At 36.8% G+C, this 20,403-nt stretch overlaps 1 protein-coding gene across 11 annotated transcripts in view; it reads right to left on the minus strand.

Moving 5' to 3' along the window:
- The window catches only part of LOC122572712 (collagen alpha-1(XVIII) chain), a 344,291-nt gene that overhangs the window by 3,774 nt on the left and 320,114 nt on the right, over nucleotides 1–20,403 (minus strand). For 7 of the 11 annotated variants that reach the window (XM_043738049.1, XM_043738045.1, XM_043738042.1 and 4 more), the window contains 12 exons: nucleotides 20,113–20,207; nucleotides 17,022–17,174; nucleotides 16,531–16,728; nucleotides 6,569–6,598; nucleotides 5,329–5,698; nucleotides 4,655–5,046; nucleotides 3,544–3,555; nucleotides 3,132–3,236; nucleotides 1,173–1,428; nucleotides 659–787; nucleotides 418–512; nucleotides 215–307 (listed from right to left, as the gene is read on the minus strand). In XM_043738049.1, the coding sequence (XP_043593984.1) occupies nucleotides 215–307; nucleotides 418–512; nucleotides 659–787; nucleotides 1,173–1,428; nucleotides 3,132–3,236; nucleotides 3,544–3,555; nucleotides 4,655–5,046; nucleotides 5,329–5,698; nucleotides 6,569–6,598; nucleotides 16,531–16,728; nucleotides 17,022–17,174; nucleotides 20,113–20,207 (1,928 nt within the window). The remainder of the gene's footprint in view (nucleotides 1–214; nucleotides 308–417; nucleotides 513–658; nucleotides 788–1,172; nucleotides 1,429–3,131; nucleotides 3,237–3,543; nucleotides 3,556–4,654; nucleotides 5,047–5,328; nucleotides 5,699–6,568; nucleotides 6,599–16,530; nucleotides 16,729–17,021; nucleotides 17,175–20,112; nucleotides 20,208–20,403) is intronic. The other 4 variants (XM_043738047.1, XM_043738046.1, XM_043738044.1 and 1 more) reach the window with 4 other exon arrangements.

A 20,403-nucleotide genomic window follows, 5' to 3' on the forward strand; every position in this document is an offset into this window, starting at 1 on the left:
ATACAATAATTATCATTAACAAAAGGAAAAAGTTGCGTTTGATAAAATATTTTGCAACGTCGATGAAACTTTATAGTCAAATGTTTTATCTTAATGGATCTTCTTCTGTACATTGTTGGAATTTACATGAATGAATTATATATTAATCGACTTTTGAGTAAATATTACAAGTAGAATGTAAAGATAGAGTAAATAGGACAATTTTTATACTAACTGCGATGTATTGCCAGCCATTGTTCACTCTAACGAGCAGAGCTTGTTCGTCAATGATATAAGCTAATGTTCCAACTGGGCTCACGGCAGACATCTAAATATGTAGTAGTTAGAAGCATTAAAAGTTATAATAATTAGAGTATTTATACGTATACTGTTCAAAATCATGTAAGGTCAATTTTTTGACGATATTGAAAGATTTACTTTGGTCATAGCTTCGGTATTTTGGAAAGTCACAGCTCCTGGTACGATCTTCGTGGTACTTTCTAAGGGACCTCTAGTTGCGGTGGTTGCAGCACCTTATAAAAGTTTTATAGGTAATTAGGATGTGTTTTTAAAGACGTATTAAACTTTACTACGCAATTCTACGCAATTTAGAATACACCAAGAAAACTAATGTCTTTTAGAAACGTCGTTTTACGATATTTTACATTTAGTGCGTTACCTAAATGTTCTTTAAGTTCCTTCAGTTGCTTTAGTTCTCGCAGAGCCTTCAATTCGTCTAGGCTAGTTCTAGGTCCTTGCAGCGTGCCAAAGAACATATTGTGTTTAAAATCTTTTATATTCTTTGGAACTGCAAATTTAATATTTTTTCATATATTTCCAATATCTCTCTTATATTTATTAATCTGAGTAAAATATACAGGGACACCAGAAGCTTAGAATCACCATGTGTTCTACAAAATTCAAGAATTTGAAGAAAAGTCAGCTTGGAATTTCGATGCTTTAAGCAATTCTCTTGTGAAAAATCTACCGAAACGAGGGAAATTGTCATTGATATTTGCATCTTTAAAGTCGACTTGGCGATAAAATTAACGGAAGATTCGATATAGAAACAATCGAGGAAGTACATAATCCGAAATTTTTAATCGATGACATACTTTTAAGTAGAGGTGATCAAATATTTTTTGCATATGATACTTAAATTATGTTATTCATGATCAGTGAACCTTTCTTACCCTGTCTAACTCCGTAATAGTCTCTTTCGCCAAAGATGTGACTTCTACCAATTCCTGGTTCTCCTTTTTGTCCAATCAAAGATAGTCCAGGTGGTCCTGGTGGCCCAGGAGGCCCCGGGGGACCCGGAACTGGAATATAGTTTCCTTGAGACGGTGGTCCAGGTGGTCCGGGTGGCCCTGGAGGTCCTCTTTGACCGTCTCTTCCAGGTTGTCCAGGAATTCCAGGGAAACCATCGTCTCCCTTATCGCCTTTTATCTGAACGTGTCATTTAGACAGACAGGTATGAAATTGATTTACACGAATATTATACGAATTATAATTATACACTAAGAATCGAGGCGACCGTACGCATTAACATTGAAAATAAACTTCTGAATGATACAATTTTTATAGCGTATATTACACAAAATTATTTATATGCAGTGGATACGTGCATTACTGGTTGAGAAGTCAGTGTATAATATCACGATTCTCTGATTTAAGTTCTAATTATGTTATTCGTATATGCAAGCTAATTTCTGTAATGCAATGTTTAGATATATAATCCTGGAGAGAAGATACTTGAGCCAGTTTCGCTAAGTGGATGCCGGAATAAATCACAGGACGTGTCTTGGTGGGTGTGAGGCCGTTCGAAAGCGCAATAAAAGCAGCGAATTTGCCTTACGTTGGCCCGGCTTTTAAACCAAAGTGTAGTGAATCAAAGCCTGCCACGCGCATTCGTTTCGTATTCGTCGCTTGTCAACTGCGACGACGAAATTTCGACGAATTTCTGTTTGGGACGTCGAATAAATCGAGTCGCGGCTTCGCTAGCCGACAAAGATGAAAAAGAACAAGCAGAGTAGATGCGAGAGGGATACTAGGAGGGGAAAAAATAGAATAAAAAGAGAAGGAACGGGGCGTCAAGCGCACACTTGCATTAATTTCCGTCACTCTACACGTTCTATGGCTCGTTCAATGAGACTTGCGAGTGTACACGGTGATCTACGAGCACTGTTACTAGTTTCGCGAGCTTCACGAAGTGGTCGTTCCGACTAAAAAATGTTCGAGACTGCTCGTTCGTGGCACAACTCGTACGAGGGTTTCATGTCGTAACAGTGATTAAACAGCTCTGGAAAGAATCGAATCGAATCGGACAAAAAAGAGAAAAAAAAAATATTTTAGACGGGGAGGAAGTTTGTAGGAAATAATGGGTTTTCATTGTATAGCTTTATTTTCTTTGATGTTATATCTTTCCCGTTATACTCGTCGTGTAAGTTTGAGGATAATATTTTCAATGTTCTATCTTTTTAAGTTCTGCGGTGTACACAAAAGTGTACTTTAATTGCTAGTAACTATAAATTTTGTGTTCCTGTGACATTTTTTTTTTTTTTTTTAGCCAAAATGACTTCTCTTTGACAATTTCGAAAACTTTATGGCGAGAGTTATAAATCACCGTGTGTATATCTCCACTTCGACCTTTCCCCCGCTACGAGACAGGATAAAAAATGCATCCATTATCTTTATTTGTTCCGCGCTGCAAGCTCTTTAACACTTCGCGTTTACCTACCGATTTTTCCCTCGCATCAACTTAGCCAGAATAATTCTTAAAGCGCGAAAGATGACATTAGCCACTCCGCTGAATTTATTGGAAAAATTTTCTAATTTTTTCTCATCTATTATGTAGATTTTCTCGGTACATAGAATTTTTATTAAACGTAAGATAGGAAGGAATAACATACATATCTCAAAATGCAAATAATATTCCAAATACTTGATAGTCCAATATTTAATGTCCAGAAAATTATTAGTCTAAGATTCAAGTTTATTTTCTGTACATATATGTATTTAAAACTATTTTCTGCGGCGAACTATGTTTCTCCTAATTCGCCTAATTTCTCTGTAACACGGATCCCATTGATTTCAGAGGGAATTGCTTACGGGTATTTCGATTTTAATGAGAATCGGTGAATCGTACTTACGCCGACAGAGACTCCGTAAGGGCTCGGTGTACCGGGTTCTCCTTTTTCTCCCTTGGGCCCCACTGGTCCAACAGGTCCAGGAAGTCCGGGAGTTCCAGGACGACCCTGTTAGAAGTAGTTACCGATACATAGCGTTCATGTTCTACCTTCCTGTTCATGAATATTCTATGTTCATTAAACCTTTAATTAATCTCGCGTGCAGTTCAATCTAGCATACACTTTGGTCGATTGGTGTGATTTCTAATTTTATGACCGGATTATTACGTAGTTAACAGAGGTAAATTAGTCTATTAACGCCATTCAAAGTAATTAATCAACGAAATTATGATTGAAAGCCGACACAGTTAAAATTAAGGTATAAATTGTTCTTATCTTATCTATTAGGATTATGTAAGTTCTGTGTAATACTCACTTTCATGGAGTTCTGTGCATTGGAACATAGCATTGAAAAAAGTATATTCTCATTTTAGACTTTACATTTCTATATGTAAATGGATAATTAGAATCGTAATTGTTTCCAGTAGCAGGGAGTATATGTTAATTGTCATGTTATTCTGTTAAAACACGAGCAATTAGAAAAATACTTTCACAGTATGTAAAGATAAGTTTGGCTTAAGTGTTATCTTATATATTGTACTATTGAGAATATGTTGCATTATATTAATTTTCCCCGGAATTTCTACTAACTAAAATTATTAAATTCTTTGGCTGTTATTAGCTTAAAACAGTAACCGATAATTTAAACTTTGATTATGTATGCAGAGAACTCAGCATGACACGAGAGCGTGTCTGACAAGACCTGCAGATTCGTTGACTTATACTTGTCTATTACTAGGTTAAGGTAGTCGGTCGTCAATTAATCCAATGTCTTGAAACTCAGAACTCTACGGCCTCAGAGTTGTGGAATCCGTCAAAAGCCGTTGCTATGTCATGGAATTTAGAACTCTATCCAGCCTGCTGGCTATGTTTCCAATGTTCAGCTTTCCGATTATTATTGATCTTTGCTTACAGAAATATCAGATCAGAATTTACGTTTCTTTTTATTCATATTTTGATTAAATGTAGTATACAATCGAGGGCCTTTAATGTATATTCAAAATGCATTTATTAAGTTCACGTTTGGACAAGTTTAAATCATTCGATGAATCTACGCGAAGCTTCTAGGATCGTTATACACATATAATGTACAATCTGTGAAAGGTATACTCCAAAGATTCATTCTTAGTTATCTATTTTCTATAACAATCGTTTATCGTAAGTAAATGGCTATAAACGATTATTTCTCCCATATACTGACAACAAAATTAAAAATTTCACTCGGAACAAGAAAGAAACATAGCTTTTCATAATACTGCATACAAGATTAAATAATACATAGCCATTCATGCAAATAGCGACAAGAAAATTACGTTACAAAATTCTATTTTACTAATGGCGAGCAAATCAAACGGAAATCGAGGATTTGATCGATAAAAAACGAAAAAGAAAAGAAGATAAGAAGTATAGAAGGAGTTTTCTCATACCGCCCATCCAGGTAACCCAATTTCTCCCATCGCTCCCGTCTTCCCAGGTGGGCCGACCGGTCCTGGTGGTCCAGGACGCCCTCTTCTACCTCTCTTGCCTTCTGCTCCTTTTTCACCTTTGATAGTGATGTAGTCTCCAGAGCTCGCTATAGCTGTAGCTCCTGGCGGACCTCTTTCACCTTTTTCGCCCTTTGCACCGACGACTCCCGGTGCTCCGGGAACTCCGTCTTTCCCTGGCTCGCCTTTGTTGCCTTGCGGTCCTTGGATACCATTTACACCAGGAATTCCGGCTGGTCCAGAATCACCTTTGTCTCCCTTCTCGCCTTTGGTGCCCTTATCTCCTTTGTATCCTCGTGCACCACTCTCGCCCTTGTCGCCCTTTTCCCTTAACACTAATTAATTCGTGGCTTTCAGGCAGACAATTTTTCATGTAACATTAATTAATCTAAACGTAAAGATATCGTATCGCTTCTGAATTGGAATCAGCACCGTTCGTCATCTTTTCTTCTAAGAATATATCGATCAACTTACGCGTTCGATGACAACTGTTCGAATCTTCAATTTGAGCTTTTACATTGCCTTTTGTATTTCATTTCATTTTTTAAATCGAATGACCAGATCCGTCGATTATTTAATTTCATTTGATAAAAAACACAAAATGAGCACATTCTTACTCGCTTCTCCAACGTTTATTCCACCAGAGCCGCTCAATCCAGGCAATCCTGGTGGTCCAGGTGCACCTGCAGGGCCTGGTTTCCCTTCTGGTCCTGTGTCTCCTTTGTCACCTTTCTCTGCTGGTCTTCCATTCTCACCTGGTGCGCCAGGAAGCCCCGGTGCTCCCGGAGCACCAGGTTCACCCTTGAATCCTTGAATTCCTCGCGGACCTTCTTTTCCGTGATCGCCTTTTGCACCCTTGTGCCCTGGTTCGCCTTTGTATCCTTTGGCACCGGCGATTCCTGTCTCTCCTTTCGGTCCTGGGCTTCCTGGAAGTCCGGCTTCGCCTTTCTGTCCTGGCAGTCCTGGTCTCATGGTGATGCCCTCCGTCTAAAGTGTAGAAAACAATTTTTTCAGATTACGACCCACCGTCACCTTATCTTTCTACTTAGATATCGCGATTGAACGTTTATTTAACATTAGAAACTACAAATTTATTGGAAAGTTGGAAGTTTTATAACCTTTCAAGTTCCTTTGTGATCTCAGTACTTTTATTTTCTGATTTAAATATATTTTAATAGAAAGCTTTTTATCTTTTTATGCGTCGACGAGAATTTCGTTGACTGCGAGTCCTTTGTAAACGGTAATTTCGGGTATAGGATAGTTTTAATTTTCGCTAGACGAACTGGATCGTCGACGACGAATTTGTTTGACTCTGCTTTAAGAGAATATTTATTTTCACTAAAAAAGAGTTCCAAATATTTGGTTGCGACGTACGATTGTATAATAAAATAGGGACGTCGGTAAATATCTCCGAATTTTTTATATTTTGAAACCCTAGCAATATAATTATTAACATTTTATAAAAATACTAGATTTCGAGCGTAAAAAATATATTTGCTCACGAAGAACTACGTCAATCGCGTTACACGCATTATGCCCATTTTCTAATAATAATTTTATTATGCTACGACATTTTCCAATATTCGGTAATGAACTTTCTATAAATTCTAAAAACATTTAACCACTACAATTTTTTACAAAGTACAGTTTAGGGTATCCTCGAAACATAGAACGTATTTTAGAATACAAAGAGAAGAAGCTTTTGGTAATGCGATTGTCGTTTGAAATTCATCATAAAGTTTCGCGATAAATTTCAGCACACCGCAGAGCGCAAGACGGAATGCCTGTAGCATACCGGTACAATCTCGAAAGAAGCTTTCGTACCAAAGTTGCTCCAAATATGGAACTATTACTCACCCTATAAATGCCTCGAGGTTTCCAACTGGGCTGCATGCGCATAATAGCCAAAATTTCTCTGTTTAATCATCGGTATAAGGTCGTAAAGCTAAAAGCAGTCGGTCGACCCGACCTGCTACCTGCTCATTTGTATCGTCTAATGGTCGTTGACGAACAATCATCGTTCAAACAATTGTCTCCAATGTTCAATTGAACTATTATGCTGTTCTCGTTACCGACATTAGACCAGTTTGCTTTGCGAGCAAGTAACTGATCCTTTTACCGCTAACTTACGTCGAATAGAAACGAATTATTCAATGATCGAAGGAGAACTTACTAGGGGTACGTACCTTGACACCATGAAAGGTTGGGATTTCGTTTTGTAATTCTCTTTGCGCGCAATTGGATCTTATGCCATATCAGAAACAATTAATAATTTGTGACTAAGGTATTGGATTAAATCGAAACAATGTGCGAATTGTTACCTAGAATCGACGACATTTTAAACAACAATGCCTCGCTTAGCGGGGATCGTAAGATTTCACGTCACGTCGTATCTGAAGTATTCGAGTCTCAATTGAAATTTAGAATAAAAAAGGGACGAGTGCAATTGTAATCGAAGAAAATGTTGTACGCGCATTTCTCAACTTCAACGAACACGCCCACGTGTTGTTCATTTAAACGATTTCGTAAACGTAAAAAAGGGTGGTAATTTGAATCTACCGAGGCCAGTGACGTGTAAGCTATTTGAAACTGTTTATCTTATCACCGTCAAATATCATTGTTTTGCCACCAGTCCAATATATTCGAAGTGGATATTCTGTCGCGGTCCAGTGGCAAATAAAACGGTCCGAATATTCGCGATAGAACGGTCAACGAGTTCCTAACGTCCATTCATCAAAAATATTTTAACACGCAAACATTACGCGAATCAATATTTGTATTGGCGATTATAACAGCCGCATCCTGGACTGGACATTTATCAAACGGTGAAGTCGTAGGTACATTTCAAATGGCCATTGGTCATATCGCTAGAAATTAACCGATGCTCGAACGAAATTTCCAATTCCGCTAAAAGAAGAAAAAGAATGGCCGGAGAACGAAGAAAAAAGAAGGAAAGAGGAGAAAAAGGTGCGGACTGTTTTGAAAGTGAAAAGTTTTTGATCGATATCGTGTTTTGTAGGTTTAATTTTGTCGATGAATGTGCCGGATCGTTCTAGCCGATAGACACGCGTTTATTCGACCGTTTACAAGTCTCAGTTTCCGAAACCGCAAACGAATCAAATATATTCTTTTCTTTTCCCTCTTTTTCCTTTCATCTATCTTTGCACGAAAGCCTCTGAACGCCTATTTATCAACGCCACCGATCGCTTGCTTATACGTCACGCCAGCTTCTTAAAGCTTTTCTACCGACTGGTATCGAACTTTCGGACTTTCTATCGAGAGGTTCGCATTCAATAGGTATCCTGCATTCCGTCTTTCTTCTTCTTTTATCTCGTATCGAGTATATTGTAAAGTAGATTTCGGATGATCAAAGAATCCTGAGGTTAATTCAGTAAAATGGAGTTGACAGAGCGAAATGTATACGTTTGTTATTTCAATTCCATTATGATATTGTTTTTGACGAGTAATGGTTTACCGTTTCTTCTGTGATATTTGTCGTCGTGCGGATTATTAATGTTGGAGAAAAGTTACGAGAAGCGTAATAAAATAGTCGAGGATACCGTAACAAAAACAACTCTTGTTAAATTTCTTGGTTTTTTGGTAACGATACACTTTGGTAAACAGGAGCGAGATTTACAACGTGATGGAACCAATATCATAAAAATTGGTTTATGTCTTTGATTTATCGTGGAATGAAAATTTATATATTCGTTGGGAACAATCCTTATTAGCGAGATGGTTATTTTACGAAAGCATCGCGTTATGTTTTCGAACGACGACTCATCAAAAAATGATTCGGCATAATAATTGAAATATATTGAACGAAAAATTTAATTAAAAAAACTTAGGTATAAAAGTTATTTCTTTTTAAAAATTTGTATCTCTACGTGTATGTCAATCTTTTTACTATTTGTAAGCCAACTAGAAATTACTATCAAGTAACATATTTTTCAATTGGAAGTCAATTATTATTTCTTACTTTGATCGCAAGAAAGATGTATTTTTCTGAATCATAAGAACACGAACGACAAATTAATAGATACAATTTTATAAAGAAAAAGAAAAAAGGAATAAAAAGGAAAACGAGAACAAATAATGATAGACGTATTGATTATTTTTACGAGTATTTTCTTATTTCTGGAATTCATATACGCAAGTGGTCTAATAAATCTGTTTCGATATATGTTTTCATCCTCTCGTGCGATACAATTATTCAAATCGAGAATAATGTAACAGCCCCTGAAGCACGAAAATGAGTACGTGAAATATTCCACTGGTCGCAATGTCAGGTTAGCACACTCAATTAGCCTACGAGGAACACGGAATACATCGTTGCAATGTGAGGTTTAGTATGAATGATGTCAAATTGCATCATTCTACACGATGACGTTACTATGAACGATCGAGTATTATGAACGACTAAGTCAAGTAAAACCATCGGTAATAATCAATCTTTTATGATAACAAGGAATACGTACACCGATTTAAGTTACTTATACAATCACTAATAGTAACCGAGAGCTATTATTTTTAAATTATACCGTATTAAAATAACCTAATTACAAAGCCTAATAAAAAAAGATTACAAGATCATTTCCCACATATTCCTGCACAATTCTAATAACCTTGTTATACGATCCTTTCATTATTCCTAAAAGTATCACGTTGCGCTGGCGCTTTAATTTTTACCTACCAAGCATTATCATATTATTATAATTAGTACGATAATTTGGTGTTAGCAGATAGACACGTTAAAGGTTGGTAAGATAATTAAATATAGTATAATTAAACTTGTGTACATGAAGAAAATTTACGTACAAAAACGTGTTTGAGATCGATTTTTCAAGTTACAAGCAACTGAATTTTATGCTACATACGCAATCTTAATTCTCAGCCAGTCATACAACATATAGTACATATTATACGTATAATTGGCAAACTTAACAACGAGGCAAAAAATCTAATCCTTATTTTCCCATTCCCCCTCCCCCCCTTACCAACGTTTCTGTCGTACGTGTTCGTGTTGTACGTGCACGAAATCTATTTCAAAGATCCCGACATAAGGAATCAAAACGTCAGAATAAGATCTCCGCGTTCATTCCCTTTACATCATCGTCTCTAATCCAGATTTCTCATCTTCCACGAAACCGACTAAGTACGTGGCAGTCGGTCAAGTGATTCGTATAACCGGGCAAAACGCCTTTCCCGCAGATGTGTAGTTTCTGCCGACGAGTTCCTTCGCCTAACCAACCCAACACCCACCCACCAGTCACTCACCTGCCGTACCTGGTCGGCACAGCCTAGAAATTGGTTTCTGTATTCTCAGGGGAAATCGGACGCTTGTACGTTGGTGCACGAACCGGCACCGGGTCACGTAAGATAACACTCGAGGTCAAAGCGAGATACTTCGCCTGTCGAGGATTCCCAAAGCCCTTGCAAGGTTGCAAAGTTCTCCGTATGGCGGCGTAAAGGACGAAAAGTCAGCTGAGAGAGTGGTTTTCCTCGAGTTTCGAAGTAGCACGCACACCGCCAAAGTAGTTTAATTAATTTAAACGTTTTACCGTACATCTGTTGGATTTCGTCGAAATTAACGAGTTCCAGAATTTCCGTTCCAACGAACAATTTTTAATACTTTCCTTCTTTGACCGAAGGAATTGAAGGAAGAGAAGTTGATCCTCGGAACTTGCTTTATATATCCAAGATTTGTCGTTCTTGGAATTTTGTTTGCTGCAAGGTAATTTGTGGCATAAAGTTACATAGATTCGTAATTTTTTAGTTCACCTTGATGCGGTCTTCGAATTTTTATACAGTCATTTTTTATTATTGATACTCGATATACAAAAAGTGGTTCGTTCAATTATCGTTACTTTATCTATTATTAATTTATTTGGTTGTGACGATGTTGTTTCCACCGAAGGGTAACGCGATAAGGTAGATATTGTTTAAAGCGTTTACGGACAATAGTTCATCAAATACGGATTACCTATCTGTCACAAACACCGAACAGTAAGAAATTTATTCCAGTGAATATTTGATATCCACCGTTAATATTTCCTTTATATAAATTTACAACTTTCGTGCTATACAGCGCCGAGTCAGCTATAAAATTCTCGGTGTGTCCCATTACGAACCTCTCAGCCAAGTCTCAAGGGTCTGTACGATTTCGAAAGCATCTTTTATCATGGAAATTTTTATGCATCATACACGTACTCTATTAGATCGATGTTGTTTTAATAATAATATCATAAAATCATATAAAGGATATATTAATATTTTTACAGTAGGAAAACTGAAAAGTACGAAGTTGCAGTTCTTAGATTCTTCTATGGCAGAAAAAGCTTTTGATTACCAATTTTATTTCCAATATAGAACAATGTTTTCAGCTCTTCTAGAAGACGATTTTATCAAATTTATAGCGCCAAACCATTACAAAAAAGCTACAAGGTGTTAAATCATTCCATTAAAGTGTCAAATCGGAACACTTCGTATCGATTTTACGTATATATCTAGCAACGATTTACGATAAACGATACTACATCATATTTATGAACATTAGAAATATAGAAACTATTAAAGATGCACACGTATTTATTTAACTTCGCCTGGTAATAGGATTCCCAATTTTGTTTATCGACAGATCTTCCCAATCGACTTAACGGCAATTGACGGGTTTTTATTAATTTTTAATTCTACGATTAAGTTGTGACCAAGAAATGGTCCGCCTCACAGGTTGATTTCGAAGCAATTCTTGGCGAAGAAATTCCAGGCATATAAAATAATATACTCTACGATAGTCACAATTTTCTATGCAGCGTTTATTTAATTTCTTTTTTTTTTTCTAAAAATTTACTTTGGTACTCTGATATCACATAGACATTCCAGTTTACCGTTAGAATCTTGCAACATGTGTTGGCGGAAAAATACGTGACACCTTTTTGAAAAATCTTACGCAAAATGCTGCACACGAAAAGTATTATTCACATAGGGTTTTCTTACGTTGGGAATCTTTTACCATCGCGTGACGCTGTAAGAATACTCTGGTACAAGTAGCGCGAGGTTGCAGGATCTCAATATCTCTTTCTGAAAGTTCTCGCGCGACCAGAATATCTTCCGACCAAGATGCACCTTGTTTTTGCCGTAAAATGTTTGTGTGCGATACCGTTACATGTTTTACACGTGTTACGATACGACTTAAAAATATTATACAGACATTTTATTCCTCTCCGTAAGATACTTCGCGTCGATAAAATTCCACTCCTCTTTGACACCGGCGATGTATGACCGTTAAAACTCTATTACCTACCGCACAGTATAGATATTTATTCGAGCCTGTGGATCGATTTCACTTTTCGTCAATTTAATTTCAGTACAAAGGTAGACGATTAATGTTCAATTTTCAGTAACTATGGTTTACTAGCGTAAATTTTTTGGCTTTTCGGGAAACACGAACAAAGGTTCTTTTGTTACGAGCCCTTCAATCCTTGACGCGAATGTTACATACGAAGCTAGCTTGTCGTTGTAGTGTCAACGCTCTTTCGTGAAACTTTTCGAAGCAAAAAGTCACATCTCCAAAAAGAGAAAGGTCGAAATCATTTATTCTTTAAAATAACACAATGGTTTCTTTTTTCATCTAATGAATGGATTTTCTGCAAAATGAACTTAAAATATCTTGCCTTTTATTCGTAAAATGAATTTGTACGCGAAAAGAACTGGCGGAACGAAGTTCGTAGGATTCTATTAAAATCCGTGTAATTAGATGCAGTAAATTTAAGAATTATCTACCGTATACGACGCAGCCGAAATTATGCACAGTTCAACTTTCGTAAGCATAATTTATCAGGGCTGTCGTGATAAATTTACTTCCAGAGCACTTATTTTTACCTTGTTCCTATTAACCAAAACGTGCGATAGTTCCATTATTAGTGTGATAAATCAACGCAGGTTACACACGTGTATTAAGTTTGCGTAAAATCGTTTGAATTTATGCAAAAATTTAAGTCGATTTTAATTATAAATCGTTGAATGCTATATTTTTTAATCGCGATTAACAGAGGTTGCGGTTAATCGATATGTTTAACGCTTTTATACGTTTAAATGAATTTTACATTTCTACAAACATGATTGTTTATCTGATTTTAATCTTCATTTTATCCTCCATGATATTTTATAATATATTTTATAAATGGATTATTCTAGAAATTTTATATAGATTAAACTAAGTAATGCATTTTATTTTATTATCATCTTTTTTTTTTTTAATAAAAAAGAATAACAGGAAACAACACATCGATAACAATAAAGTGGAGAAAGACGAATATTTTGCAGTAATTTACTAGAGAAAGCAAACAGTTGTATAAATTATAGCAAATAAAATATAGCACAAGAGAAATTATTCGTCACAACGAAACAACAATCTTCGGTTTAATCAAACACATGGGAACGAAAATGGACAAATCTATAAGTTGAAACTGTGCAAATGATTTCGAAAGAACAGAGACTACGAAGCGAAGAATTTACATAAGAGGAGAATATTTATTTTATCTCTTTCTAATTTCATTTCCGACGAATAGAAGGAAGAATGACACGAGATACACACAATTACCAGCCAATATTAAACGATTCGTTAACGTTATTATATTTCACGGTTTGCTTTAACACAGTTTAAACGGTTGACCGGGGATTCGCGAAAAAATCATGCACTTCATTACGTTCAGTTTGTTTCTTTCTCGTTCCATTCTTGCCGGTGGCACACTTCCAAATGTTACGCCACGAGAACGAAACGAGTGGCCTGACCTCGCCTGCTAATTGTTGAAACGTCGGAAGCTCGGAAGAGCTTTGTTCGTTCCAAAGTACGTTAAAAGCACAGAAAAGTACGGAAAATCGTGCCGCTTCCGCCGGCGACTATGATTGCGGCTATCACGATAATAATTTCATTGAGTCGTCGTCGTTACACCAGCTCGTTCCTTTCTGGATTCGCGTACGTGTGCCTTTGTTTGTATATGTGCGAACATTCGCCAAGATAACATTATTTCTCGCTCGTGTATTATCGCTGTTTTCCTTTCCCTGATTTCATTCGTTCGCGTTTCATCGACTTTCCAATAGATTTAAGAATTGTGAGAGATTTTCCGATAGACAGAAATGTTGTACGAAATTTTTGCTACTTCAGTCTCGGTTGATAATTAAAAAATTGTTATCACGTTGTTTTGTCTCATATGTTTAACATCGCTATTCATGGTGTATTGACGTGATTATTAAAAATTTTGATACAACGCACAATAATATATTGGCAAAAGTTTTAATTTGTTAAGTGTTGCAATATCTTTACGAACCACTGTATTCCAACTTTGTTTTCATTTTGTCCTCGTTCCACGGGAAATCGTTGCGATTAGTTAACAGATTAAAATGGTTTCTCGCGTGAAAACTTGCGAGGCTCTTGATCAACGGACAGAATAAATAACGCGCATCAGCCAACGACGAGGAAGAAGACAAAGCCGGGTAATAAACGAAGTTTGCAGAAATTTCGTGGCGGAGCAACAGAACCGCCTGTTTCCACTGAAACGTGTTTCAAATACACGCGTCATATTCCGTTCGTGGAATACCGAGATGCGTTGTTCATTTTTCACCAGAAGCATCAGCTACGTTTCGCACCCTATTTAATTTCCACGCCGGCATCCGAAGTAGGTCATACGATGGCGCACGTTCACTGATGTGCGATCCACCAAGAACGTTACCACACGGATACACGCGCCGTTTCTTCTTCAATTCTCTATTTTTTTTTTTTCTTTTCCGTAGCGTCGCGAACCTTCGCACAAGTAGGATTAGTATTTGTATCGTTAAAAAGAAAAAAAATGTGGATTGTGCGGTTGTAAGGTTGTATCGGGTTGTTCGGAAAACAGGAGATAGAAAGAAACTCGGAACGTTTCGTTAATCCTAGAAGATTAGAAGCTCTCCTGGCAATAAACGAAACAAAGATAACTAAGATGGAAATGCGTATAGAAAAACGCGTCTAGAAGTAAAAAATAACATCGGAATCGCTATTGTGAACGCGGTTTAAAATTTTAATAACGTCTTAACATTTTCGGCTGTTTTATTTTCGTAAGGAGAAAGCCGAGGGCCACTTGGTCGTTAAAAGAGAAATATACGAAAAGATCGCGAAAAAATGAAGACGAAAGAAGGAGAAGTGGATGCAAAAGGTTCCACCTTTATCGCATGCAGGGCTACTTATTCTCTGCGGACCGATATCGCGTTCCATTTCCATTCAACGAATTTCTCGTTATCCTTGCTCGTCTACAAGCTTGAATAGTTGCGATCGAATGCCGTAAAAACGTGCAACCTAAGTACGTCGGTCCGAGAATGTCGCGACAGACCAGAGCCAGAGCAGCGGTCAGGTATCCAGGGACTTTCGTCAATTTCGTAAAGTTACGGGGAATTCATGAAGCGCCTCTCCGTGTTCTGCCTACGCATATGAGATATAACGACGCGACGCATAAATATAATCCTTTGGATTTTGTAATAAAGTATGTCAATTTTATATGTTGAATTCTATTTGTGCGATTAGAAGTGAAATTTGAAGATACGGAAATGACTTTTGTCGACTGGTGGTTCTTCTTCGATGGAAATATCATACAAACATTAATGTTAATATATATTCTTGATGTATTAATCTTACGAAGATTGCGACTGATACGTTAAAAATTTATCGTAAATATCTTTAAACATCAGAAACATTAAGTCGTATTACATAGGATGTATTATGCAAGATGTATATCGTGACGTATATTGCGGTATGCATGATGTGTATTATGTATACTATGTATCTTTTCTATGTATATTTATGAATATTTCTGAAAAGAATAGCTAGAGATTAAAACGCGTTGCCTCGCAAGTTGCCTGTTTGCGAGTACATATTCTGTCAGTATTTTGCAAATATTTTGTGAATATTTTGCGAATATTTTGCGAATATTTTGCGAATATTTTGCGAATGTTTTGCGAATATTTTGCAAGAATGACAGACAAATTAATGGTACGAAGTTGTACGTTGTTTGTACCATCCATGGTGCTTAATATTCTTGTTTGCTTAGGAATCGCTCTCACTCTATGGTATACGAGAGATCGGGGTAGTTTATATTGGACTGAAACGCGCACGCGTTTATGGTCGGGGAAGGTTCAACCGGGATGTAAATTCAGTTTCCGTGCTGCCAGGAGACCGCATTGGAATGATAATTGAACGGGTTTATGATAGGAAGCGTGGACCCTCAAGTGGGATGTTCTTTAAAGGTAGTATGTCAGGTACTTTCGGTACCGAGAGCTCAGTTCAATTGAAATTCGGAGCTTTTCAACCAGTTGTCAATAAGGTTATATTAAACGAAATAATCGACAACGAAAACACGAAACGAAAAATCATATGATACGACGCTGATTGGTATATCGATATAAATAAAATATTTTATAACATTTTTTTTTTAAATTCCACTGGCTTTATGGTAAAAAAATTTCATTATTTTTTATACAAGTATTGTAATGTAATTTATTAAGTAACATATATATTTACTCGAGTCTCAATACAAAAGTATCAAACATCTTATATCAGATATTTACTCAAAAATATATAAACGATACCGTAATACTTCAATACTTGTTCCATATTGTATTATATGAAATATGTATTGAACAAACCTTTTCAATCATTTTATTCAGTTACGAAAATTCGCGTAAAAGAAAGCTAACGATGTAATCGATCGTATCGTTAGAGTTTGCATTTCATCGTAAGATAGCGAGATTTAAGATCAGTACAGTTATAAACAAACTTTGTTACTTACGTCGTATCCAGAAAATTCACCCTTTCCTGGCGGTCCTGGAGGTCCTTGAGCGCCCTTCTCTCCGGGTATTCCATCACGACCAGGTTCCCCTTTCTGTCCTTGAGGACCTTCCGGTCCTGCTATTCCCACGTCTCCTTTGTCACCCTTAGGACCCTGTGGTCCTTCCAGTCCTCTCTCTCCGGGTGGTCCAGCTGCACCCTGCGCAATTCGTTACAAATTTCAACAAACCCTTCACCACCTGATATTAATAAATTTCAAACAAACCATGTAAAATATTATATTAACTTTAATATAATGGGTAATATAAGAACAATGCTTTTATATAATATTAACAGGTTCGAAGGTTTTGAAGGGATTACTTGGTTCGTCTATAAAAAGGCATTCTTTATTTAACATAACGATTATTCGATGGTTAACATCATTGGATTTTTCTTGCGTTCTTTTCTTTTTTATTCCGAAGCATGTGTTTGGTTTTTACAAAGCGTCAATACCGTCAGCCCCATTTGGCCTTGTTTCCCCTCCTGCCCCGGCACTCCTTGTTCCCCTTTCGGTCCTTGGATCATCTTTGGCATCGTAAAGGATGCCATCAGGGCTGTTGCATTGCAGGTGCACGTGCCGGGTTCTCCTTTCTTCCCTGGTGGACCCTGCAGCATTTTGATCAGTCTGTCATTGCAAATATATACAGTCGGTGGGTTCGCGGCACGGTAAACTTTGTTACGTGCTTTGCTGCTTTCCTAACAGCTAATCGAATTACCGGATAACAAAACTTCTATCTCTGCGACTTTGTAATTGCTTATTTACATCGTGCATACTGTTACACGATTTTACAGATAATTCTTCTCTAAAACTTTGTCGTTAGTAATGCGTTTTAATATTTTACGGAGTAAGGTCGCGGTGAGGTAGTAGATAATCGAAAATATGAAAGCTACGTCGTTTGACTCGAATAAATTTAGCGTAGCTTTAAGTGTAGCGTCGAGTCTCTAGCGTTCAATTTCAAGAAAAGAGATATTTCAAACAAATTGTAGAAGATGGAGAAAAGAATGGTACGAGATCTTTATACGCGACAAATTTTACTTTTAATATATAAAGTTTCTGTTTTATTATCATAAGAGAAATGTTCATTTCGTATAAGGTGAAAGACAGAATTATATCGTATTCGTGTAGAATCAGGTTCTTCTCGATTGTACCATCAGTCACAAAACACAGTACACGATGATTTGTAGATTAAAGATCGAATTAAAATTAATTAAAAGGCTTAATGTTGAAGATTAATCATTTGCAGCCACAGAAATATTTTACGGTATACTACTCTACCTTACAGTTCTTTCTCATTATTCATCGTTAAATATACTCTGATTTCTCTGAATATATACATCCCGCTTAGCTTTCGCTCATCAACTTTCAATTAACCGAAATTTACCGATATTAATTAAACTTTATCGTGGTCGTTGTTCATTCTCTCCAATTCGTGCATTCTCTGCGTAACGATGTTGTTTCGATCTCTCTTTTTTTTTTTCCTTGCATTGAATCACGAGCCACCGGGTTCGAGAATTATAGCGTTTTCCGGGCAGAGGTTGAATGCATCAGGCGTTAAACAAATACAGTCGTGTTCATACCCGTATGCTGATAATTTCGGAAGATAGTGAATATCGTGAAAGCGGTTTCTCTGTAATCAATGTTACATGCAGTGGTTACCAGTACTTCAGCATGTTGGCTAAATTGGCTTGCTCGAGTAGCAAGATAAATGAGTGATCCTGGATTGGAATGCATTCAAGCTCGCTTCATATGCACAAGCGCTACTGAATTATTATTGCTGAAATACGCGCGTGTGCGGCACTCGTATACATCTCGAATAATGAGAGATTTCTAGCGCTGGATCTTCGTTGCCGTTAAGTACAGATTCCTGTACCTACTTAAGTACTTCATAAATGGATATTTTCATAAAGGGGATGGTTTCAAAGGTTATTTTCATTTTACCCTTGTCGCGCTTTAAATAATCTGGAATTCGAAACGTTCAACTTTTTTAATAATCGAAATGCATAACAGGCTCATGAAAGTATTCGATCGCTTAATAAATAGCTCTTAGATCCTTCCTTTATATTCGTAAATACCTTTTACGAATAATATTACGGTGTTTGTGAAATTTCAAAAAGCTTCATACGAAATATACAATATGGACGTGAAAGTTTTCTATGCTAACTGTCGAAATACTTTCGCGGGTGTGTCAAAGAACGTTTCGAGTATATTAAAAAAAAATTCCAAAGTGGATCTTCGAGACTAGTTGGCGAATCACTCCGTGCCGTATGCATATACAATGATTACCTGATCAAGCGATGAATCGGTAATATAGTAAGATTACCGCGCACCATTAATTTTTAGCGCAAGAAGTGACTGAAATTATGAAAATATATTCGTTCGTTGGAAACGTCCAACGAATCGTAACATTCGCAATGTACGCTAAACTGCCGTCATTACTTCATCATAAAAGATGGATGTCGTTTCAACAAGTCTATGGAATAGCGTTAAATCGATACACACGCCATTTCCCTTAATACACGTACTTACTGCTGGATTATTATTCATTTATTGTAATGAAACTTGGCGAACGTTGAAAATACCAATAAAATCTACATCCGTGGAAATATGTTGCGGAGCGATAAACAACAATGTTGCAACAAAAAATAATCAATCTTATTTTTCGTTCTGATTTCTACCTCTCGGTCTTGAATGGGATCGTTTCAACGATAATTCTATTTAATTTCTTATTCCCTTATGACGTTCCTCGTTGAATGACATTAAACCGTCAGTATTTAGGTCATTCGATATTCTTTCATAATTGAACAATGCAGTAACGCGTGCTCGTAAGCGAAACCTGATGCAAACGCGTGTAATCCTGTAATATGCACAACGCATTCAGCCTGCCTTTATACGTGTATAGACTACTGAACTATAACAACAGGAAGTCCAGCGGTTTGTGTAAGGATTGCTAATGGAACATCTTCGGTACGGTACGATACATACACCCGATATAACGCGTGCGATATGCCACTGGGTATATAATATAGTTCGGTGTATACAATTTGCATAAATTACGCGGACATTTATGCATTCTACGTGCTACGTAACAGTCGTACGTATAGCGATGCCGGATACGAGTGAACTTTAAATCCTACCTTAAATTTAATTCCACGTTTTAGAACGAATGGAAATTACTGATTAGTGTGTAAAGGGAATACGCGCGAGTTTAAAGCCGGTTCTGCATCCTCTAATTGTTTCTATTTTTTAAAATCATCTTTACCGGAGGGATAATTCCTTGGAGTTTGACTCGATCGATAAATATTTTGTGGTCTTGTACGCTATTGACCTTTGATCATTTTTAGGAACCATCTATAATCATGGAAATTCGATGAAAGCGTCCGTATATCCTTTTTCGTTTTAAAAATTCTCTAATTTGTAAATCTATCGTGAAATTTATTTTTCCTATCTGAAGTTTGATTATAAAAATATTATTAGATGTACTGTACGATGTAGTAACGCTTAATATCTCTTACTTGATTAATATCGATAGAATTATGTATTTACCTCGTCTTGACCAGGTGGTCCAGGTGGACCTGGAGGTCCCCTAACGCTCTCTCCTTTGTCTCCTTTATCACCTTTCTCACCCTTCGGCCCTTTGTCTAAGAAATTTAAGAAAAACACGTTATAAATCATATCTACAGGGATAATAACACATATCCACTCTCTTCGTCTGTCATATATCGTCTATAAAGGGAATTTAGCCAAGCATTTTTCTTTGTCGATCAATATATTCAATAAAACCAACACTGTTTGGTATTGATGTTTATTTGAAATATTCGATCGAAATATCTGATA

This window comes from Bombus pyrosoma, linkage group LG11, assembly GCF_014825855.1.
Source record: "Bombus pyrosoma isolate SC7728 linkage group LG11, ASM1482585v1, whole genome shotgun sequence".
In the NCBI taxonomy this organism is placed as follows: domain Eukaryota; kingdom Metazoa; phylum Arthropoda; class Insecta; order Hymenoptera; family Apidae; genus Bombus; species Bombus pyrosoma.